At 40.9% G+C, this 25,898-nt stretch overlaps 1 protein-coding gene across 1 annotated transcript in view; it reads right to left on the minus strand.

Annotated features, from left to right (window-relative positions):
* LOC126355029 (arylsulfatase I-like) overlaps window positions 1-16,617 on the minus strand; it is a 100,938-nt gene extending 84,321 nt beyond the window's left edge. The window contains exon 1 of the mRNA XM_050005177.1: window positions 16,491-16,617. Coding sequence (XP_049861134.1) covers window positions 16,491-16,610 — 120 coding nt within the window. The 5' untranslated portion in view covers window positions 16,611-16,617. The remainder of the gene's footprint in view (window positions 1-16,490) is intronic.
* Between the last annotated feature and the right edge of the window lie 9,281 nt (window positions 16,618-25,898).

Below are 25,898 nucleotides of genomic sequence, written 5' to 3' on the forward strand. Positions count from 1 at the left end.
TGTGTGTGATGTCCTTAGGTTAGTTAGGTTTAAGTAATTCTAAGTTACAGGGGACTGATGACCTTAGATGTTAAGTCCCACAGTGCTCAGAGCCATTTGAACCTGGTTGGCCATGGGAGTTCTGAAGCATCGTGCTGTGGGATCACACAGGCATCATCCATGTGTCAAGAAGTATTGTGTTGAAAGATGGTTCTCGGATACTGTCTCATATGATATATTAGGGCGCAGTATGTAGGAGATGTTGCGCCTTGCCCTCAAAATCCCATGAACGACTAGCAGATCTCGCCTTAAGTGTTTCCACAATACTGGAAATGTTGTAGTTATCTGTAGTAAATCCTTTCGTTCTTCTTTTGTTTCCTGATTGAAACCCGGAACTTTTACAGAAGATTTTGTCTAATGGTTTAAGTTTTGTTCCCATATCAAGTGGGGTATCCATATATACGATCGCAATCTGTACCCAAACCGTATATAAATTTCCCAACACAACTGGTAGCATGTCATTTGGATTTTAGAAACTATGAAACAAAATCCCTTTTTGCACATGTTTCGGTCTTCATTGTTAATTAATGGCCTTTAATGTGTAATTGTGATCCTGTATAAAGGTGTTTTTGTCTAACAGAGCACATTTCTAACTAATTGTGCACCCATATAACTGCTCTCAAGATTCCTATTTTTCCTCCTTCCCCACGTGCTTACGTATTCTCACCTGCCACAGACGGTGCCATGATTCCGTCCCATGTTAATATACTTGACTCACCACACATACTTTGAACATTGACCAACAAATGTGGCATTGTCTTCATATTATGTGTTTTTTAGTACCTAGAGGGGAGTTGCCGAACCGGAAATCTAGTAGTAAATTCAGCAACGAAGTCATCACTCTCCGCTTACCGTCTCTTAACAAATGCTCGATTAAAAGTTTCCCGTTTATTCTCAAGTTGATTTTGTTAGTTGTGAGCACAAGAAATGCTCATGATATTACGAAATACAGAAACAGCACTTACACAAGGTGATCCATTGATCGTGACCAGGCCACATATCTCACGAAATAAGCGTCCAACGGAAAAACTACAAAGAAAGAAACTTGTCTAGCTTGAAGGGGGAAGCCAGATGGCGGTATGATTGGCTAGCTAGATAGCGCTGCCATAGGTCAAACGGATATCAACTGCGTTTTTTTAAATAGGAACCCCCAATTTTTATCAAATATTCGTGTAGTACGTAAAGAAATATGAATGTTTTAGTTGGACCACTTTTTCGCTTTGTGATAGATGGTGCTGTAATAGTCACAAACATATTGCTCACAATTTTAGACGCACAGTTGGTAACAGGTAGGTTCTTTAAATTAAAATTCAGAACGTAGGTACGTTTGAACATTTTATTTCGTTTGTTCCAATGTGATACATGTACCTTCGTGAACTTATCATTTCTCAGAACGCATGCTGTTACAGCGTGATTACCTGTAAATACCACATTAATGCAATAAATGCTCAAAATGATGTCCGTCAACCTCAATGCATTTGGCAATATGTGTAATGTCATTTCTCTCAACAGCGAGTAGTTCGCCTTCCTTAATGTTCGCATATGCATTGACAATGCCCTGACGCATGTTGTAAAGCGTTGTCTGTGGATCACGATAGCAAATATCCTTCATCCTTCCCCACAGAACGAAATCCGGGGACGTCAGATCCGATGAACGTGCGGGCCATGCTGTAGTGCTTCGACGACCAATCCACCTGTCATGGAATGTGCTATTCAATACCGCTACACCCGTACGCGAGCTACGTGCCGGACATCCATCATGTTGGAAGTACATCGCCATTCTGTCGTGCAGTGAAACATCTTATAGTAACATCGGTAGAACATTACGAAGGAATTCAGCACACATTTCACCATTTACATTGTCATCGATAAAATCCTTCTTCCCATAATGCCGCACCATACATTAACCCGCCAAGGTCGCTGATGCTCCACGTGTCGCAGCCATCGTGGATTTTCCGTTGCCTAATAGTGCATATTATGCCGTTTTACGTTACCGCTGTTGGTGAATGACATTTCGTCGCTAAACAGAACGCTTGCAAAAAATGTTTCATCGTCCAGTAATTTCTTTTGTGCACAGTGGCAAAACTGTACACGACGTTCAAAGTCGTCGCCATGCAATTCCTGGTGAATAGAAATATGGTACGGTTACAACCGATGCCGATGTAGAATTCTCAACACCGATATTTTAGAGATTCCCCATTCTGGCGCAATCTGTCTGCATCTGGTGTGTGGAGTCGCCGCGGCAGCAGCTAAAACACCTACTTGGGCATCATCATTTGTTGCAGGTGGTGGTTGACTTTTCACATGTGAAAACTTCCTGTTTCCTTAAATAACGTAACTATCCGGCAAACGGTCCGGACACTTGGATGATGTCGTCCAGGATACCAAGCATAGCACAGGCCTGTTGGGCATGTTGATCACAATAGCCATACATCAACATGATATCGACCTTTTCCGCATTTGATAAATTGTCCATTTTAAAATGGGAAATGTATCACGAAGCAAATATCGTCCCTACTGGCGGAATGTTACGTGATACCACGTACTTGTACGTTTGTGACTTTTACAGCGCCATCTATCACAAAGCGAAGAATGTGGTCCAACTAAAACATTTTTTTTTTACGTACTAAACGAATAGGTAATAAAAATGGGGGTTCCCATTTATAAAAAACAGTTGATATCCGTTTGTCCTATAGCAGCTTCATCTAGGGGGACGACCATAGCTAAATATGGTTTCCCCCTTCAAGCTAGACGAGTATCGTTTTTTGTAGTTTTCTCGTTTGACGATTATTTCGTGAGATATGTGGCCCGGTCACGATCAATGGACCACCATGTATACAAGCGAGAGAAATGATTCGTTTAAGGATGGCTCCACTTACACTACACACTCGTAGCTGCACATTCTAATATTAATTTTCTGGAATACGTAATCATTCTTACACATATTCATTTCCCGTTTTAGTAGACAGTGCCCCATTGCGCTTATATTGCGAAGGCTAACTGTTGTAGTCACATAAAACATACTCGCAATTGATTGGACAGATCAGGGAAAAGGCTGCTGCAAATTACAAATATTGGAACCTATTGTTGAATTACTAGATGGTAGTTGACTTTCAAATTTTAACGTCATTAATGACAACTTTTAGCTATTCCCATCATCAGATGCTTTTGAAACATCAAATGAAAACAGAAGAATAGAAAATGACGAAAAAGCAACTATACATTTTTTTCAGATATATTGTGGCTCGTATATCGAAGAACAATGAAGAAAGTAAAAAAGAAGATTCCGAACCCAAATGAAAGCAGGGGTGAAATGAAGTATTACGTCTATCCTAACTCTGTCCCTCAGTATTACATGTGCAGTACCGAGCCCATGAGAACAGTCTTGCGGGTAGCGCGCGTTCAGCTGAGGACGCAGTGATTACTGGCTGGGTGCTCGCATGCATACACAAACACATCAAAGTCCTGGTTGTTAGGTTATGTTAAGAAATTACAGCTGTATACTTACAGTTCCATGTGTCAAGATGAAGATGTGAATGACACCTGGACACTGAGAGACCGTTTGGAAAATTTTTTCCACTGCGCTTTGCTCTTCCATTACTTTTTCATGCAAAGCATAGCATATGCGAGAATTACAATATGACCACCTACCTAATAGCCGGTACACTCACCTTATGCACGGATAACAGCGGCGACGCATCCTGTCCTGGAAGCAATGAGGCCGTGGTAGGTAGCTGGAAGGAGTCGACACCACTTCTGTACACACGACTCACCTGTTGTTGTCGTTGTGGTCTTCAGTCCTGAGACTGGTTCGATGCAGCTCTCCGTGCTACTCTATCCTGTGCAAGCTTCTTCATCTCCCAGTACTTACTGCAACCTACATCCTTCCGAATCTGCTTATTCATCTCTTGGTCTCCCTCTACGATTTTTACCCTCTTCGCTGCACTCCAATGCTAAATTTGTCATCCCTTAATGCCTGAAAACATGTGCAACCAACCGGTCCCTTCTTTTTGTCAAGTTGTGCCACAAACTCCTCTTCTCCCCAATTCTATTCAATACCTCCTCATTAGTTATGTGATCTACCCATATAATCTTCAGCATTATTCTGTAGCACCACATTTCGGAAGCTTCTATTCTCTTCTTGTCCAAACTATTTATCATCCATGTTTCACTTCCATACATGGCTACACTCCATACAAATACTTTCAGAAACGACTTCCTGACACATAAATCCATACTCGACGTTAACAAATTTCTCTTCTTCAGAAAGACTTTCCTTGCCGTTGCCAGTCTACATTTTATATCCTCTCTACTTCGACCATTATCACTTATTTTACTCCATAAATAGAAAAACTCCTTTACTACTTTAAGTGCCTCATTTCCCAATCTAATTCCCTCAGCATCACCCGATTTGATTTGACTACATTCCATTATCCTCCTTTTGCTTTTGTTGATGTTCATCTTATATCCTCCTTTCAAGACACTGTCCATTCCGTTCAACTGCTCTTCCAAGTCCTCACCTCACCTAATTCCTGTAAATTCCGAGGAGGGGGCGATGAGCTCTGATACCATGATAGAACACATCACACTCCACTGGGTTCAGATCTGTTGACTTTTGGGGCCAACACATCAACTGGAACTGGCCACTGTGTTCCTAGAACCATTCCATCACACTCCTTGAAGTGTAACATGGCGCATCGCCTTGCTGAAAAATGCCACTGCTGTCGAGAAACCTGATCGTCATGAAGGGATTTACGTGGCTTGCAACCAGTGCACGATACTCCTTGGCACTCATGGTGATTGCACGATCTCCACTCAACCCGTGGATGCCTACGTGAGTGTTCCCCAGACCATAATGGAGCCTACAGCCAGCTTGTTTCAGCCGTGCAATACAGGTGTCAAGGACGCTTTCTCCTGGAAGACGATGGATTCGCGCCCTCCCATCGCCATGATGAAGTTATAGGGATTCATCAGACCATGCAACGTTCTGCCACTGGGCAAACCTTCAGTATCGATGTCTGCGTGCCATTTCACCTGTAGTTGCCGATGTAGTGTTGTTAACATTAGTACATGCATGAGTCGTCAGCTGTGGAGGCCCATTGTTAGGAGTGCTCGGTGAGCTGTGTATTCAGACGCACATGAAATAGGCCCAACGTTGAAGTCTGATGTTAGTTTCGTCACAGTTCTACACCTGTCCTGTTTTACCAGTCTGCCCAGCCTACTACCTCCGACATAAGAGGGATGGCCACCCTACCGCACCGCCTCTGGAAGTGATTTCACCTTGGTTTCGCCACGTGTTGAAGACATTCACCACAGCACTCCTCGATCACCCGACAAGTCTTCCAATTTTAGGAATGCTCGTGCCGAGCTTGCGGCCGATCACAGTCTGCCGTCGGTCAAACTCAAACAGATAGCGCGCCTTCCCCATTCTACACAAGGACAGCACGCTCACTGATACTGCATGCACTGTACGTGTGTCTGACTAGTAGTCATTCCTCGTCTGGTGACGCTGCTAACGCCTCGACGGGTTTATACCGATAGTAGTTCACTGGTCATGAGGTTCAGTCTATAAGGTACTATATTTGCCGGCCCCTGTGGCCGAGTGGATTTAGCTGCTTCAGTCCAGAACCGCGTGACTGCTACGATCACAGGTTCGAATCCTGCATCGGGCATGGATGTGTGTAATGTCCTTAGGTTAGTTAGGTTTAAGTAGTTCTAGGTTCTAGGGGACTGATGATCTCAGATGTTAAGTCCCATAGTGCTCAGAACCAGTTATGCACACTTTGTCTACGGGCAGTTCCACCTCTAGTGCCGAACGAGAAGGTTATTAGTTCACCGCCTCACCACAGCTTCGAGTGCGTCTGAACAGCTTCTCCTCATTCTTGCTCCTGTCTTCGGGTGTGTCACATTGCCGACTGGTTCGTAGAGTTAGTTATTGTGTCTGTCCGTTGGTATAGGCGTACTGTCCGCTATAGGTTCGATGGGTGTTTCAAGAAAAAGGGTACTCAGCTTTAGTTTCTACAAATCCGTGCGTTCTGTGCAGCCCGGATCTCTAGAGACTCATGAATGGCTGGTTGATAGAATTCTTTTAACATCTGATCAGGATCAATCTGCTAATTTAGCTTCTGATAACTATTTCTCTTTCGTAGGGCTTTTGGATACACTACAAGTAGGGAGGCTACTTTGTCGTTATGGTTCTTAAATATCGTGATGGTTCCATAATTATGGTGCTTCTTCCTAAAGCGGAACTGGTTTGCATCAATGTCCGAGTGTTCAGCCTCCCGCCGGAAGCAAACGAAAGTTTACTTAAGGAAGTGTTGCTTCCTTATGCGTGTTGTACGACGCAAACGCTGGTCCACTCAACACTGGTTGCAATGTTATAGCGGAATCTGTTCAGTGCAGTTGTTAATCAAAGCTAACGATCCCTCCCATCTACTGCATTCAGGTTACCACTTTACGGGCAAGTAGGGTCGTGAAACTGGGAACCTTATATCTAATTGACCGCACCGGGTATTTACATTGAAGTTCTCTTTTGAACAGCGTAGAAAACTGATAGCTGATTTGGTTACTATTGCTTACCTGGTTGGTGCCACGTCTACACCGGTGAAATAGAACGAGAGTGACGCTTACTGCTCCCGACTTTCCGTCTTTACCCTCACAGCACGGTCTTCAATTTTTAGTTGCGTACCTGGCAGTGCCCGCATCGCAACACGAGAGACATCTTACGCCGGATATTCAGGAATCGATTACGTCAACTTATCACACACCTCAGGATGAAGTAACGTCACCGACTGATGTATCTCGTAGTGCTGAGTTCTGCATCCTGATGGGTGCGGAAACAGCAGCTGAGGTCCCCAATGTTCCCCGAATTATTTCTTCAGCGACTGAGGTAGCTCCTGCGGACCCATCCAAGAGTGGGGAAGTCGTTTAGCCTTCTAATGTTCCAGTGAGTGAACAGCAGAAAATTGAGGCTCCCCTAGAATTACCTGTTCCCTCGTAGCGACCGATGTTGTCACTCCAGTGGAAGCGGTTGGCAGCCAGGAAACTCCACCTCTCAATCCAGCTGTTTTAGTGCCTTAACCCTCACTTGTGCGTCGATCTGAATCGAAAGGATGAATCGTTTGGAGTGGGTCTCTGCGGATCGTTGTCTGTCAGTTGCTTTGGTTAATGACCAAGAACCGCCTACGTCCGATACTGCCGACACTGTATTACCTCGTGGCGTTGTCAAAAAGGCGTCCAATCAGAGCGCGTCGTGGCTCAAAAACCAAGAAATATAAACATTGAAGAGGCGGAAGTGCAAGCCTGGCAACCACTTATTCGTCAATGGACTCACCAGTGGATCTAGACACCCATTTATGACGTAATTCAATTGGTTGGCAGATCAAATTTCTTTTTTTGTTGTTAAAGTATGCAGACTTATACTTCCTTTCTTTGAATATTAATGATGAGGAATCGGGACTGCGGCTGTAAATGTACTACACCAGCTGTGCTTACAAACTAGCGCAATAACAGTAAACACGTAAATGAATCCACGCTTGGAAGACGTAAAACAAAATGATACGCACCCAGGGTTTAGAGTAGTGTGCATAAGGAACAAAAACACGACGAAAACTAGTGTAGCCTGCAACATGACTCTCTTCACTGTGTAAATTTATCTATGATTCGTGTGCCGATGTGGTATCCCTACAAGAGGAATAATTTACTCGCATTTCTCTCTCTGGTTATTGGACTGTGTTTAATGTGGCTCCAGAATGTTCCACGGGGACTGCTTCATTTTTTAGGGAGGCCATTCCCTTTTAAGGGATTGTAGTTCATGACAATAGTAAAGGAATGGGATGTACTCCTTTCGTCTGACCTTGATTCTCCATTATGCACCGACCGGTATCGGACGATCTCTGCACCAATTTTTATAAGGGAGAGCGGGTTTATTTGTTACTGAAAGGTTCGCGGAGTATTCTGATCGGTGATGGTATTAACTGAATCTTGTGTCCTGTAGACCAGTCTTCCAATTTTAATTTCAGGTGGAAATTGCAAGATTTAGTTCGTTTCTTGAAACTGCAAGATATAGTGGTCTGCAAATATATGACTCTCTTCGAATTTACTTATTTTATTTTTGCTTCTAGCAGTTGGCGTGTTGGATTTTATTCATCTGATAGGCTACGTGATAGGATTTTGGTTGTCGATGTCAGGCTCACGGACTACAGCGCAGGCTCTGTTACGTTAAATCACACATAAATTATATCTGTCGCCTTGGATAATGAATGTGGCGCACCTAGAGGATCCCTCTCTCGATGGGGTGATGCGGGAAGCGTGGGACCACAGTCTCCGTTCAACCCCTGATAGCCTCCAGTTTGGAATGATGGATTCAACTGGAAAAGCCAAGGTTCCGACAAACGTGACGTGGTTCTGCAGTGATAGAGAGCGGGAATTTCGGAGGACGCAAAAATTTTACTGTTCTCTCTTATGTGACGTTTATAAAAGTACTCAAAAATGTTCAAATGTGTGTGAAAACTTATGGGACTTAACTGCTAAGGTCATCAGTCCCTATGCTTACACAGAACTTAACCTAAATTATCCTAAGGACAAACACACACACCTATGCCTGAAGGAGCACTCGAACATCCGCCGGGACCAGCCACACAGTCCATGCCTACAGCGCCTTACACCGCTGGGGTAAACCCGCGTGGCATGAAAGTACTCATCAGGCTCAAGTGAAGAGTACACACGTCACTCTTGTAAAACGCAGTTGTTACGTTCAAGCACAGTCAAATGGAAGGGTTAAGGATGTGATCCATAGCACGTTCCGTTGTTGTGGATGAACTGACTTCTCTATGTCATCTGATTCGACATCAGGCTTTCAAGACGGCGATGTTATGTTGCATGCTCTATATTATGTTGCATGCTCTAGATCAGTCCTATGTTCATTACGTTCTAGATGGAAGGGACCATAATGGCCCATTCGCCTTCCACCAATATATGGCCATTGCGTACTGTTTGTGTTTGCGCCTGCTCTGATAGCGCAGCTTATTGGCCAATATGTTGAACCCCTTATTGGCTGAGTTAACCGGTCCTTGTGGTATTCTTGTCACAGCCTCTTTTCAGGTGTACTGTTACACAGTACATACCAGTTTTGTGGTTGGTCATTTTTAAATTAAAATATGCAAAACTTATTGCGGGCAACGACTGGAAATGAGAAAGGATCCTATTTCCTTTGCTGAGTGTAAAAGTGGCGTAGCAACGTAAGACTAACTCCCATTTAGTTATATACTGTTTTGAGTAGTATGTTTTAAGATTTCAAAATAGAAAAGTAGTAAAGAGCGTGTATGGAAAACGAAAAGTCGCGGGATGGGATTTCGGCCGAACTTTCAGACCACGGATTTCTCAGATTCGTTAACTAGATATTAACAAAGATATTAACTGCGAAAAAACCATGGTTAACAGAAGAAATACTTGAACTGAACGATGAAAGAAGGAAGTACAGAAATTTAGGAATACAGAATTGCAACTCACTTGGGAATGAAATAAATACGATTGTTGCCAGTCAAAACGAAATTGCGGCAGGAAACATGTGAAGAAGTCGAAAACGGAATAATCGTCAGAAAGACTGATTCAGCAGATAAAAAAGTCAAAACAACCTCGAGTGAAATTGAAAGCGATGGTGGTAACATTAAGAGCGGAATGAGATTCCACCGTTTAACACAGAGGAAAGAGAGGTTAGGTAAAAAGAATGCACTGATGACCCACTATGGGGGGATGACTTTTCTGATGAAATGACAAAAGAAGAAGCTGGAGTCCATAAGCGTAACATAGAGGATTAAGTATCAGGGTTAGAATTGAACTAAATTCTGGAAAACTTGAGATCAAATGGAGTAGAAGGGTTAGATATCCTTTCATAGCATTAAGAAAAATGACAACCAAACGGCTCTTTAGTTGAAATCTATGAGACTGTCAACTTACCATCAGGCTTCCGGAAAGATAACACCGACACAATTTCGAAGACAGAAAGGGGAAAAACTAATCACAATCAGTTTGATATCGGACAAATACAATTGACTTGCAAGAATAATATACAGAAGAATGCAAAAGAAAACTATCTGTTAGATAAAGATCAATTTGACTTTAAGGCAGGTAAAGGAGCCACAGCGGCAGTTCTCACTTTGCGCTTGATAACGGAAGCAAGACTGAATAAAAATCAAGACATATTCATAGGACATGTTGATCAAGAAAACGCCTTCGTCAATGTGTAACGGTGCGAGATGAGCGAAATTAGAAAAATAGAAGTAAGCAGATATAGACATCTGATTTCCAGTATACACAAGAACCAAGAAGGAATAGTATGATTGGAAGACCGAGAACGAAATGCTGGGATTAAAAGGGTCATAAAAGAGGAATGCAAGCATTCTTTAGTCCCAACTCTTCAATCTACAAGTCGAAGAAGCAGCGGCAGAAATAAATGAAAGTTTGAGAAGTGTGATTTAAATTCAGAGTGGAAAGATATCAGTTCAATCTGTACATCGAATAAGTAATGACAGAAATAGCAGAAATGTTCAAAAGTAGAATTAAAATTCAAGTGAAAGTATTTTAATGGGAAGATTCGCTGATGGCATCACTATCTTCAGTGAACGTGAAGAGGAATTACAGGAACTGTTGAATGGAATGAGCAGCTTAAGGCGTACAGGATATGGGCCGAGTGTAAAACAGAAAAAGACAAAACTAATGAGAAGGGGCATAATCGAGAAGAGCAAGAATCTTAACACCAGAATTGGTGATCACGAAGTGAGCGAAGTAAAGGAGTTCTCAGAATGAGATTTTCACTCTGCAGCGGAGTGTGCGCTGATATGAAACTTCCTGGGAGATAAAACTTTGTGCTGGACCGAGACTTGTCTATATCGTGCAACGGTTACTACAGACTGATGTGATAGTCTATCTGCTATGCTGCTACAATTTTTTTCGTAGCTCTTCTTCACCTTCATAATAATAATCATCATTCTCCTCGATGTATTTACCTACTTCACAACCTTCTCTGTTTCTGATTTCACATACACATCGTTTTATTCGCTTCTAATCTCTTGCTCTTGTTCTTAGTCTTCCTAATCCTTTCGGGATAGCTACTCTTCTTAATCAATGTTTCTAGTGGTTAAGAAATTGATTAAAATTCTTTCTCTAGCACAGACTCTGCTTCAGTCTCCCTTTGTTGCGCCAGCTACAGATTCTTCCATATATTTCGTGGAGATTTATGCAAAACCTTGCAAACTCAATTTAATTACTGGCTGAAATTGAGAGTAATATATTATGTCATTAAGATCTCCACTAAGATTCACTATATTTGTTGTGGATGACAGCCAAAGAATGGAACAGTAATTCAAGATAAAATGTTCACTCAATTATTTTTGCATAAATTTATGTACCCTTAAACAGTTAAACTGTAGAATTATGTGTAATTTTTGTTATTATTACTAGCTGCATGAATTTTAATTTTTCGATATTATCACTGTTACGCCATGAAATTTATTTTGTATTTATTAGCAGTCTTCCTCAGTGAACAATCAGTTATTAATGCTCTTGCTCTCCCTCGGCGTTTTGTCTCTGTTTTTGTCGTTTCTCATACTGTCTTCACAAGGGAAAAATGTAACGAGCTGCACGTTACATAGGTCATGTTGTTACACCAAACAAGTAGCCCCACTGTAATTTTAACAAACCGCCGACACATCCACACTTTACATTCGATTACATAGAAGCATTACTTTGACATCGCGGTGCCGCGGATATCAATCACAACTTGAGCTATGGGGCTCAGTTTATACTAACAGTTGCATTTGTAGTGTTTCTCTGCTGGTATTAAATATGAAGACGTACAAATTATTTACAAGGGGTATTGTAGTATAAATTAGCGATTTATAGATTCATTCAATTTTTTGACGTGTTACCTCGAAAAGTGATCGTCGTACTCGAATTTGGAGGTACAAGATTATTTTCCTGACGATCGTTAGCTTAATTTAGTCAAACAGAAAGCCATATATGAGTTTGTGAATAACGAATCTGTTTTACTACACGTTCGCTTATCTCCGATGGAAGAATGTAAAAATTTACCATCTGATGAAACTATCACAGAATGTGAGTACCATAGGGCATATGACGTATGGTATTTGTTCAAGTGCAAGACACTAGGAGAGTACGGTGACCTGGAATTGGTAGCTGGTGTGTCGCTATTTTCTGACGTTTTTTAGAACTTCCGCAGCCTTTGTCTTAAAACTTATGAGCTGTTGCTCCACATGGACTGGCTTGGGATGCTTTACTGAAAACTAGTAGAGCAGATTCATCATGTAGACAGCCTAGTGTAAGGAACAGTTCCATCTCTAGTTGTCCTCAGAGAATTGATGAATAGTATCTCGATGTTATAGCCTCTGCAGCTAGACAATGATTCCCGTCTTCTATTCTCCTTGGCTTAGCTCGGAAACTCTTGAAACTTTTGACGCGATAAATATACGAGATGATTTCAATATTGCATGTCTTTTAGATCTTGAATATCCTAAAATTATCTACTATCTACAGTATCATGAACCATTGCACCATGAGAAAATCATACCACCAACTAGCTGCATCAGCAGCATCCCTTGTTGTTCAGGAAGTTTATTACTTTAGGTGATAAGAATAACGATGTAGTACAGTATAGGGATCTAAAACACTGCTAACATCGCAGTTTGGTATTGAAGAAGATTTACAGAGTGCCGCCACTCAAACAGGAGTAACACTAGCTTCAGTGCAACTATGGAGAATGTACGACAAAGGGTGAAGAAACTAGTGACCACCCGGGAAGTTAGATACGGAGCACCTGGATTAATAGGAATATTTAATTTAGAAAGTAGTTTTATATTTACTCATCAAGAAACTTTAGTTGGCATTGAATTAAACTAAAGTAATGTAGTGTTCGAGGAGCCGGTAGCAGTAGGAATCGCGATTTTAGATATTTCAAAAACTTATCTTGTACACCTTCATTATGAAAATAATACAGTAAAGAAGTTTCCAGAAAAGCATGTAAAACTGTGTTACGCAGATACCGAAAGCTTGTGTCATCCTAATACTTCACGTAATTACGAGGATAGAGGATAGAAGGGTTGAGACAGAAACGGAAACAATCTTGTGTTAAGAGCTAACCACTGATGATTACCGACAATTAGTACTGAATTCGGATGTGGAACCAACTGTGTTCAGTCAAAATATTGTGTAGTGTGCATTGTTAAACGGCATACGTTTTTATAACATGAAATGCATACGGAAATGTTATTAGTGTTCGGATCACAATATGACAATTAGTCCTTGCGTATAACGTCTAATTAAAATCTCATAGAAAATCTCATGTCGGTAGCTGTAACCGCATATCGCGTTATCGGAACTTAATTCCACTTAAACATAGAGCTGCTTCTACTTTTTCTATCGTGCGTTAGGTCTTTCTCAGCGTATTGCCGCTACATTTGGTCCTTCCATCTTTTTGCTGGTATTTCATCCATTTACATCTGATTCATACTTTTATGTATTATTCAGGAGTCTTAGTACATTATAGCTAGAGTTTGTCTCCTGCGCACATCAGTTTCAATTCTGCCTGAAAAGTTACACGATTCTCAAACAACTTCCTCCTGCTCTTAGGTACGGTAGACATAAAGTGGCAGTTTCAGTTTCATAACCCGGTATATTTAAAAGGTTAAATAAAAACCCCTGATTCAAATACAAGACATAATAAAATAAATGAGAGGCAGTATGAATAATAAGCTGTATGTTTCTCAAGGGAAAGTACAAGGATAAACAGAAAAAAGAAGTACACGTAGGATTGCAAGCTTACCAGCCTGTTCTTCCATTTCTTCTTAAATTGACCGCAGTTTACGCTTCTCTGTATTATTCTATCCCTTATATAATATAGTATAATTTCCTATACCCCTAAGATTTTTTGTCTCGTTTTTGGTTTCTGTAATGATTGCTATTTCACATCTTATCTTTTCTAGCATTTTTTGCAGTTCCTTTTCCATTTTGGCTCTCTCTCCGATACACCAAAGTCCTTAATTTTCTTTTGCCGGCTCGTTATATGGGCTTCCATCCGACTTTCTCTTATGCAGCCTGCCAGTAATTTCTAATTTCAACTGGTCACCTGACGAGGGCTCTGCAGGTGTAGTTGGAAGTGGGGTTGCCACTTCACGGCCTTCCACTGTGCCTGATTCCCTTCTAAGGCTTTACTCCATAGGGAGCTTCGCTAAGCCCTTAGAGCGTCCTTCCCACCTCCGACGACTTTCATCAGTAAATTGCTAGTAACTCCCGAAATGTTGCACTCAACACAAGAGAATGAGTCTCAGGATCATCTTTGTGTGCAGCCCGAACACAAATTCGTAATCAAAATGATTCGTCATGACTGAACGCAATTCTTGTAATCGGAATACAGTAGGTAACAGTTCGACCTCTCTCTTGCGGGCGTGGCTAGAGTCAACAGACTTCTGCGTGTCTTATCTTGCCCGGCCAATCACCTGAGCTGCGGCTCGTAGCCCATCTATCAGCTGGTCTGAAGCAGTCACTTACCTGTGTCGTACAATACGTCAGGGTACGATCCAAGCGCTGCGGCGAGCGTTGTTGACATCTTTACGCAAGAAAGATGTAGAATTTTCTTGGACAGCTTAAACGATCGACTAACATCTTTGTTCACTCTTGGGCTTTTAATTTGGAATATATGTATTCACTTTACAACTAGAACTCATTCGTGTTAAACAGTCTATTCTGATAAATAATACATACATTTTAGACGTGGAAATATAATAAGTTACAACAGTGTTGTCAATACCTTTACCTATTTTTGCAAATATAAGAGACAAATTAGATGTGGAAATAACACTGTGACATTCAATTTGAGAGTTTCAAAATTCAACTCTGTGGTGTACGTAATAAAAGGCTCTTGTATTTCAATGGAGGTGTACGTGTGTGTGTGTGTGTGTGTGTGTGTGTGTGTGTGTGTGTATTGTGTGTGTGAGTAGAGGGAAAAAGAGAGAGAGAAATAGATAAAGAAAGAGAGGAAGACAGACAGAGACATATAGAGAGGCAGAAAGGGGAGACAGGCAAAGGCAGGCAACCAGGGAGTGTGACGCCATAAGTACGGTACTAGGTACGATAGGGTGCTAAGAATCTGAAACCGTGGTTTGAAAACTAAGTTAATCAGTGTATGACTGGTTTGATAAGGACTGCCACGAATTGCTCTCCTATATCTGCTCCTGGGTACGCCTTACAATCAAGTATCTGCTGTCGGAATCTCTGCTTAGTGCTAATGTTATGTAACTGTAAGCTTCCCATAACTTGCGGCCTTTTTCATCTGCACCACCTCCTCTTCTTATTCTTGAACAGAGTATTCGCTACAACTAGCTGAAATTTTTCGCCGAACTCAATTAGTCTCCTCTCTCATTTCTAGTACCAAGCCGATATTCTTCTTCAATCCGGTCATCTACTCATTTCCATAAAACCATATTTCAGTTGCACATGACTATCAGATTTTTCACTCTCTTCATGAACTGAATAACTCGACCAATATCCTCATACACTTTCTCTATCTCTTCATCTTCTGCTTGCTGTCTGTGTGGTTCGCTGTTCATTCTGACGGGAAAAACCCTATCACTGAATTGTTGACAGTAACTCAATCTCTGCCCTACTTTCCTCTTCATAATGAATCATACTCCCATTATACCATTTTCTGCTGCGTTTGGTATTATTTTACAGCCGTCTGATAAGAAATACTTGTCTTCTTTCAATGTCTGAACCCCACTATAACAAGAATGAGCCCTTGCATGTTCCTTTTTACGTTTTTGTAGCTGTCCTACCACGTTCAAACTTCTGACATTCCATGGCCCGACTTTCAGAACATTGGTTATTCAGTTTTTTTCCCATGGTCACCTCCACCTTGGCAGTCCTCTCTCTGAGATTCGAAAGGAGGACTAGTCCGGAATCTTTTTCCATCACGACACTTTTTCAATTACAGGCCACATGTCCTGTGGACACCCTTCACGTGTCTTTAATGCAGTGGTTTCCATTTCCTTCTGAATCCTCATGCCGTTAATGATTGCCGATTCTTCCTCATATAGGAGCAGTGCCCTGAATGTCAGTGTGCTCCTCTGCCCCCTGTGGAAATGCAGTTGGCTGAATGACAGTGACTTCTTGGGCCTGGGATCTTCGTCCGCATTGCTTGATGGTTTTTACTCAATATGTAAGCGGTGGTGTGGTCCTAAACCGGGACCCCTAGACAATGAGTGCGTGATGTAGATAATAATATGGTTCTCTTCTCTGACAGTAAGCAAGGAGATCTGAATGCGTTGAATGGAATGAAGGCTACTGAGAGCAGATTATGAATTGAGAATAAACTAAATAATACGAAAATATTAAGAGGCAGCAAATGGGACATTATTATAAAACAAGTTTTTCACACTTACCATATCATCAGCGAGTATGAAAATGATGTTGGGCGGTTTCGTATCAGCAGACGTGGAAGTCGCCAGAAAGCATGCGAATGCTAGGAGTAACGCGGTGTGCATGTTTTGCGAGCGTTCCATCACGGCACAAGAACTGAAAAAAGACGTTTTTAATAAATCTAAACTGTCTGATGTCCTTTCTTTTACATTCCTTTAAATTTATTTTTGGTTTGCTGCGCGAACTACACTGTAGCATAAGAGATATTTGGACTTGATTTGTCTTTCTATTTTTTCACTTCTGAAGAACATCGTGTATACAGTAGAATGGAAGCAGCCAACCTTATCATTGCGTTCCACTTGGTAAGATGTTATTTTGTCATGTGGAGGCGTACAACAAAATTTAAATGAGTATCAGTTCGGTCTCGAACTAGGAGAACATGGGAAACCACGTTGCGATACACATCTACATCTACATCTACATGACTACTCTGCAATTCACATTTAAGTGCTTGGCAGAGGGTTCATCGAACCACAATCATACTATCTCTCTACTATTCCACTCCCGAACAGCGAACGGAAAAAACGAACACCTAAACCTATCTGTTCGAGCTCTGATTTCTCTTATTTTATTTTGATGATCATTCCTACCTATGTAGGTTGGGCTCAACAAAATATTTTCGCATTCGGAAGAGAAATTTGGTGACTGAAATTTCGTAAAAAGCTCTCGCCGCGACGAAAAACGTCTATGCTGTAATGACTTCCATCCCAACTCGTGTATCATATCTGCCACACTCTCTCCCCTATAACGTGATAATACAAAACGAGCTGCCCTTTTTTGCACCTTTTCGATGTCCTCCGTCAATCCCAACTGGTAAGGATCCCACACCGCGCAGCAATATTCTAACAGAGGACGAACGAGTGTAGTGTAAGCTGTCTCTTTAGTTGACTTGTTGCATCTTCTAAGTGTCCTGCCAATGAAACGCAACCTTTGGCTCGCCTTCCCGACAATCATATCTATGTGGTCCTTCCAACTGAAGTTGTTCGTAATTTTAACACCCAGGTACTTAGTTGAATTGACAGCCTTGAGAATTGTACTATTTATCGAGTAATCGAATTCCAACGGATTTCTTTTGGAACTCATGAGGATCATCTCACACTTTTCGTTATATAGCGTCAACTGCCACCTGACACACCATACAGCAATCTTTTCTAAATCGCTTTGCAACTGATACTGGTCTTCGGATGACCTTACTAGACGGTAAATTACAGCATCATCTGCGAACAACCTAAGAGAACTGCTCAGATTGTCACCCAGGTCATTTATATAGATCAGGAACAGTAGAGGTCCCAGGACGCTTCCCTGAGGAACACCTGATATCACTTCAGTTTTACTCGATGATTTGCCGTCTATTACTAAGAACTGCGACCTTCCTGACAGGAAATCACGAATCCAGTCGCACAACTGAGACGATACCCCATAGCTCCGCAGCTTGATTAGAAGTTGCTTATGAGGAACGGTGTCAAAAGCTTTCCGGAAATCTAGAAATACGGAATCAACTTGAGATCCCCTGTCGATAGCGGCCATTACATTAGCACGACATGAAACAAGAAGCAATGGGTGTGTTTGTCTTAATACAAGACTGTACCGTTTGCTGTTTATCAGTTTCGCTTTGCTTGCGTATGCAAGGTGTTCAAAAAAAGTGTCGCATACTTTAAATGGTGGTCGTACTCATCGAATAAAGAAAATAAATCTAATCAGCATGGGGCTTGAAAAGCATACTTCCGAGATAAACACGTGTTTTTAGGAAGGGTTGCACGACGCTTTGTTGCGGACTTTATCCTCTGCTGATGCGAAACTGCCAAACAACATTTTAGTTGTTGCATTGGTGCTTCATCAAATGTGTCGGGAGTGGACTGTGATGTCTTACTCTAGAGCTCTATCTACCATTAGGCTGTCTGCACTAATTTTTGTGGTTCGAGTCATGTTGCAGGCTACACTAGTTTTCGTCGTGTTTTTGTTCCTTATGCACAGTACTGTAAACCCTGGGTGCGTATCATTTTTTTTTTTTACTTCTTCCAAGCGCGGATTTATTTACGTGTTTACTGTTATTGCGCTAGTTTATAAGTACAGCTGGTGTAGTACATTTACAGTTCATCTCATCCACCACTTTTTATCAATGGAAGCCTACTACTTCGCAAGTGAAATTGCGGATATATTTATGCTATGGTTTAGCAAATGGACGTTGTCTGGGGGCCCATACCCTAGGCTGAAAAACATCCACAACGCAGAGTGCCATATCGGCAGATTTTTCCAGCGTCTGAGGGACAAAGGTACCCTTGCACCTCGGAGGTGACAGTCGAAGGCCCCACACAGTCCCCACACATGCCATGGAGGAGTGTACACTACGTTCGGTGGAAGAAACCTTTGGGACCAGTGTGACGATTAGCAGCAGCAGAAGGAGTGTTTCACTCTTTTGTCTAGGGGTTACGTAATGAACAATTGCTGTACCCGTATCATCTACAGCGCGTTCAGGCCCTAAAGCCACAGGATTATCATCACGGCTGTTTCAGAAGTGTGCTGAAAGTCCACTGTCCTCATTCAACATTTTATTCACCGATGAGGCAAAGTTCACAAGAGATGGTGTGAATTTTCATAACCAGCGTGTATAGGCAGATGTAAATCCCCAAGCAATTCAGGAAAGTGGGCAGCACTACCTATTCTCAGTCAACATATGGGCTTGCGTTCCTGGCATCAACAGAATCATATATGCTACCACAATGGTTAAGACAGGCACATTACCTGGTCTTTCTTTTTAATGTGTTGCTTTTCTTACTGGAGTCTGTGTCATTGTAGAAACGAATACAAATGTGGTTCATGCATGATGGTGCACCAGCACACTTTCGTCACAAATTGCGCGAACGTCTAACGCAGACAGTCAGGACATCTGGATAGGTCGGAGTGGCGGCGAGTGTGGGTGTGGGGTCACACACCTTGGTCTGCTTGTTTCCCAAACCTCAATCCCCTAGAATTTTGCTTATGCGGACACTGAAGCAGTTGGTCTACGTCACACCAATCACCGATGTGCGGACATTGCAGGTTTGTATCTTCAATGCGTACAACCGGGTGTACGTCAAAGGTTGAATCATTCCTTACCCAGAGGGCAGAGTAGTGCATCGTCATGAATGGACGCCACGTTGAACACCTGCTGTTCCTGTAAACACACGTTTATCGCAGAAACTATGCACTATCGGAACCGTTTTTACTGGACTTAACTCAGAAAGTATACATTTCCGTACCCACGTTTATTGGCCTTATTTTTCTTGTTTCGACGACTACTACCGCCTCTCAAAGCATTCTGCACTTTTTTTTTAACAACCACTATACACTGTCTAGTAACGTTAAAGTGAGACAAACAGTGGAAAGCTTCAGTAACCACCATTTTCAACTCGTATCGCTGTGGAATATGAAGGAAGACAGTCAGTGAGCCTCTGGAAGGTATCGACCGGGATATGGAATCATGCCGACTCCAACGGCTTAGCCAGATGCGCTAGGTTTCTTGGTTAACGATCCGTGGCGGGAACAGTTGGGTCGAAGTGGTCCAGCAGTTTCACGATTGTGTTTAAGGCCGGAGTGTTAGGTGACCAGGGAAATATGGCAAACTATGTTTAAATCGAAATGCTTCTAGTGAAGAGGGTATTCGTCATTTTTGAAATTGAATTGTCTACCGTCTGGTTTAGTACGTCCCAAGCTGTATCGGGACCTGGGTGAGGGCTGAACGAGTGAACATTGTAATTAATGGGAGGCGAGGAATAAACAATCTGATTGCACGTCAGTGTGGGTATTCGACAAGCCATCTTCTCTTCTTCTGGAAACCATCTTATGTTATTAATAGCCAATTAATTGAATGGTATATCCCGTCTTGCTTTAAAAAAAGTTAAAGGTCATTTTTGGTGCATTGTGCAGACCAGCAAACAGGGAGACAATAGAGTGTCAGCACCAGAGATCCTACAGCAGTCGTCTCAGGTAGGAAGTTGGAGCATGCACGTCTCCGTAAACACACTATCGACTGTCACCTCAACACTAACTGTTGCTGTGTGTCAGTATGTGCTCCCATCGATAAATATTATTAAAGTGTGTTATGTAGTGCCAAGACAATATTCGATTTGCCGTTCACCAGCTCTCCTTTCGTAACACCCCATATTAAAGTTACAGTTGTGCTGTTAAGGTTATTTCAGTGGCAGCACAATTTTCTCATAGCAAGGAGCGCTGATATAGTGTTCTTGCTGAGATCACTACTTCTCCACTATCTTGGTGACCCGTTGTGAGGGAAAAGCCATAATTTAACTAGCGACGTTTTCAAGACACTGGGGATAAAGGTGGAACAATTTTTGTCTATTGATACTGTGAATGCACATTACAAGAGCTAATGATCGTGAAACAATAAAGGCACTGGTAATGCGCTGACTTGAAGTCGAATCTGTTTAGACTGAGTGATTTGAAACCAAGTCATTACTCATTTGAACATTAATAATTAAAGTTTTCTACCACGTAGAAATTGTATACTAACAGATTTAAGGTGCTTAAAGTAATAAGCCAACAACCATCATCTTACCTAGCTTGGCAAACGACGTTTTCGGATAACAAAAGTGTACTGCCTATCCACATATCCATATTCATTAGCAACCAATAGCCCAGATATATTTATTGTTACAACAGCACTAGCTGCATACATAATATTTGTGGGTATATTATCTTTCATACGTTTAACTTATGTGTACTTATACTGTGTGTGGCCGAAGCATTCTTGTGTTGTAAGAACTAGTGCTATGCAGGAAGAAGAGAACGCCGTAGAAACAGCAAGACTGGAGCTTCAGTCACCAGCTAAAATAGTTACAGTAGAAGCAGGCGCATCGGAAGAAGCAAATCCTTTGGCGGGCGTGAGTGCTAATGCTGTGCTCAGTCACCTTTATAACGTAATAAAACACAAGAAAAGCTTGGAGGACCTACTGCCGGTGTAGAATCAAAACGATAAGGTCATAAGTAGATGAAAATATCAAGATCATAAAGGAACACATGGGAAAGATAATCGAGGACAGAAATGCCAGCATGATTGGACAGGTAGGGCAGAGGTTACAAGTCGGATGCAGGCTAGGACTGCTAAACAAGTGAAATATGGAAATACTTAAGACATAGTAGAAGCCGTACGGGAACAGGCTAATGTAATGGCACAGAAAGTCAGCCAGATAGATCACCATTTGTGAGAAGAGCCGAGAAATGTTTGTGTGTGTCGTGAGTCAAGCAAATGATACGAACGAGAGGTAGAGAAGGCCAAATACAACAACTTAGATTTTAAAAAGTTGATTAATACAACTATAATAATTTGTAGATGGGTTGAGGAAGAGTATACCAGCTCATTGGAGTGAGAATGAGAAAATACATGCGGTATGTAGCATAATGAACTTTAATGCTTTGTGCTGGACTTTGAAGAAATAAAGCATGAAGTAATTTCTTCAGAAGGGTACAGAAAGATTTGGTCATCAGGAGACCTGGATATAGCCACCGTACTGTGTACTCTTACTATGAAAAGATACTCCAAAAATTGCACAACACAAATCAATCTGGAGATGATAAATGTTCGTGTACACACACAGGCTTTTTGTAACAACAGTAATAAACTCTGAAACAAAGAGACGTAATTGGTTCCCTTGCATATGCATTCACAGCACCATACTAAGAAGTTCTTCTTCAGCTAGAATAATATATCAGTGTAAAAACTTTCATTTATAGAACGCTGCTACTTCTGTGTCTATCTACTAACCAATTATTAATACGGAAGTACTGACATTTTTCAAAATATTTCTACAACAGTAAATCTATATCGGCTACATAAATATATTTTAGATTTACTAAAGTGCAACCTAACATTGAAACGATATGATAAAAACAGTAAAGCCGAAATATTTTATTGAGTATAAAACAACAGCAAGAATTTTTAAATAATAATAATTGTGGAAATGTGTACAGCCACGATAAAAATAAAATCAGAAAATTTCACACATGTGATTTAAAAATTAAAGGAAGTTTGTTAATAACCGGAAGTATCTTAATGTAACCATTGAACAACTTCCAGAATAAGTCTTTCTCTATGCTGTTGGTCACAAAATTCCACATGCCACTTACATGCGGTCAAGTGAGTCATTGATTTCAAAATTAATGATAAAATAAATACAACTAAGTTATTATTAATAATAGATTTATTATCAGTCATTAGACCTGTCATACCTATAATCAGATTGATAATGTACTGAGTTTAAGACAATTTTACGTTTTGCAGTGTATAGGACACATGAAATATAATAACCTAAATTAGACAAAAACTCAAATATACAAAATGATAACCTCCTACCTGCAAACACGCATAATGACTGACGTAGATGCTAAGTTCTTCAAGTACAAGAAATCCACGTCATTACATATATAACTTCTTACAAAAATCTCCCTAGATCGTGTTTTAAATACCAATTCTATTCTGAGAGCCACTGCCGCTCATTCAAATAACTATTTTCAGAACTACTTACAAAATGGATGAGGAATAGCCCAATAAGCGTACGAGTTGCGCCTTGAAACTTTTCAGAATTTCGCGCTTACTGTCGTTCTTTTCTATTAACGTGTTTTCCGGATGTTTCTGGCAGAACCATGTGCTAATGATACAATTCTCATATGCTTCAACACTAAATTTATTTAACTGCAGAATGTTGAATCCAACTTCATTTATTATTAACGTTCACATTGTCGAATACTTTTACATTTCCTTCTGATTTCATTTGTGTCATTCATAATTACTCTCCTAGAGTGAAGAAAGTTTACATAACAGCTATTTTTAACAAAAGCCTCAAAGATGTTAACTGCATTTCATGCCTTTAGAGTGACGTTTTTAACGACTATCAGGTTTCACCCTAGCGTTCTTTTTGAAGGAACAATGCGTGTGGAAGCTCTTCAGTTATAATTAATATTAACGTAAATTATAACCAATTGAGGAACACCAGCGCATAATATGGCATAGAAACGTAGTAAAGCGCATCTATATTAAGACGTTGCATGTGATTACACTGTGCTGATCCTGTGAACTGAATGCATTTGTTGCCTTTCGAAGACCACCTTCTGTAGTCTTGAGTTTCTCAAAAATTTAATTCAGTAATATTAAATCCTCTCATTATAATAGTTAGCTGATGTCTCTGTACATCCGTTTATAATCTCTTGTAAATCATAGCTAGTGGCTGGAAGGCACACCGCTCCTCTCAACCTCTCGCTTCAGACCTGCTACCGACTCGCTTCACTTCTCGCTTACTACTGACTTCCTACGAACGCTTAAGTGCCGTCTCTCCTGCCAACAATGCTTTCTGGTGCAGACAATCCCTGCTACCATTACAAAATGTATCCCTGCGCGGTCTTTCCCGTTCTTTTCTTGAAATGTATCCATACGTGGTCTCTCCCGCCCTTTCGAACTGTCTATGTACCGTTGAAAGCTTAGTATCCCCACCGGTATGACAGTTTGTGAAACAGTGTTGGACGTATGCAACCATGTGTGAATTGTTCTGCGTTTCAAATTTTCGTTACGTTGTGTGGGACTGAACAAAAAAAAAAAAAAAAACAGCAATAGCGAACACAGGAAAAATAAGTCTAACTGACGATATAAAAAGCTCACACTGAGCCCACAGTCTGTCAGATAGTTTCAGACAGTTATTGTATTTTGTGTTTGGGATACTACAAATAATCAGTTTCTCTTTCCAACAACAGAGTTTCGTAAAGAAACTGTACTACATTGTAACCTTCTTATGACGGAAACTCTTGTTTAGTTTTGCTTCCTCTGTACTCATGTCTCATGACTGCAACACGCAGCAACTAATGTAAATATAAGAAATTTTAAGAAACATGGCAAGAAGTGTGCAAATCGATTATCTTGTGTTCTGATATTCGTTTGGCTTAATAATATATGCTACACAATAGAAAGTCGTTTAAAGTGCAGAATAGTGTAGAGGATATTTCGATAAACGTACGAAGTGAGGTAGGTAGGACACGTGGCATGAAGAAAAAATTGAACTTATGTTTATCAGAGGCAGAATATGTCAAACAGATGTACCTTACAGCAACTTACTGGGACCAGTATTATTCTTATTTTCCATTAGTACCTTTACAACATTAGATGTGCTATAAAAACCTGAGATTTATGACAGAAAAGTCACATACACTAAGAAAACGCCTCACCAATGAAAATGAGAGAAAATTAAAATTAGGAACATACACAAATGTAAAAAAACTGCAGAGGGAAAAAGCCAAGATAATAAGGAACGTTAACAACACGAGCATTGGTAAATCGCTCATCAACGAAATGCAAGCTGGATAAAACTAACTTATCTCCAGTCAGCATATTATTAAGAAAAACACTATTTAGAATCATGTTGCTTTGTTGCTATTTTCAACATTGTAAAAATATATCGCATAATTTTGAAAAACATGAGATAAAAAGCAATATTTAAATTTTCTGCGTTGACAAAAATTTATACTTTGAAATATATTATACTCGAAGAAGACGGCAATGTATTGTTGAAACCGGTCATCAGTTTAAAATAACTACTTAAATCCGATGTTGACTCTGAGGCATTTTTTCAAATGTTACAATTTGTAGATTGCACCTTGATACGAATGTCTGTGATATGTAGTAAATGTGTAACAACCTGGTAAATTCACAACTATTCTAATTTCCTGGTCTTCGGTTAGCAAATCTAATGACATTTCTCAGTCTATATCAAGACCAGGCTGTAGCCGTAGCTCTGAAAGCGACAAACCTTGAGAGGGAACGTGACGAAACGTGACCATACGACTGCTGTGGTGGATCAGACCTCCCCCCGCACTGCTCGGGACATAACTGAGGCTCTCGTGGCTTTATCTGTGGCGGCCACTTCACGGCAGGCTCTTATCTCCTTGCGTCAATGAGCTATGCAATCGGGAACCCACTGACCACAAATTGTTCAACGGAAGCGCCTGGCTTTACCAAAGTCTACTAGATTTTGGACCGATGACGTTCCCTCTGCATTCATGATGAACTGACATCACTGAGACTCACCGAATCTCTCTTTAAATGTGGAAAATACTGACTTGCGTTATTCAGCAGGTAACCTGAATGCATTTTTTCAATCGTGGTAATAATTTATTACTTATTTCCAGTCACACCACATCAGGTTAGTGATAAACTCAGAACTGAAAGAGGACTGAGGGATGAACACTTCTTATCACCAAAAAAGACTCACCTCTGAAGGAATTTCTTGTTGTTGAGTGGAATACAACCGGAACAATATAGTTTTTAAATAGAGTGTACCACCACTTTTGACTTTGCAAACGACAGTGGGCTCACTATTAATATGAAAAGG

The sequence above is a fragment of the Schistocerca gregaria genome, chromosome 3 (assembly GCF_023897955.1).
Source record: "Schistocerca gregaria isolate iqSchGreg1 chromosome 3, iqSchGreg1.2, whole genome shotgun sequence".
Taxonomy (NCBI): Eukaryota; Metazoa; Arthropoda; class Insecta; order Orthoptera; family Acrididae; genus Schistocerca; species Schistocerca gregaria.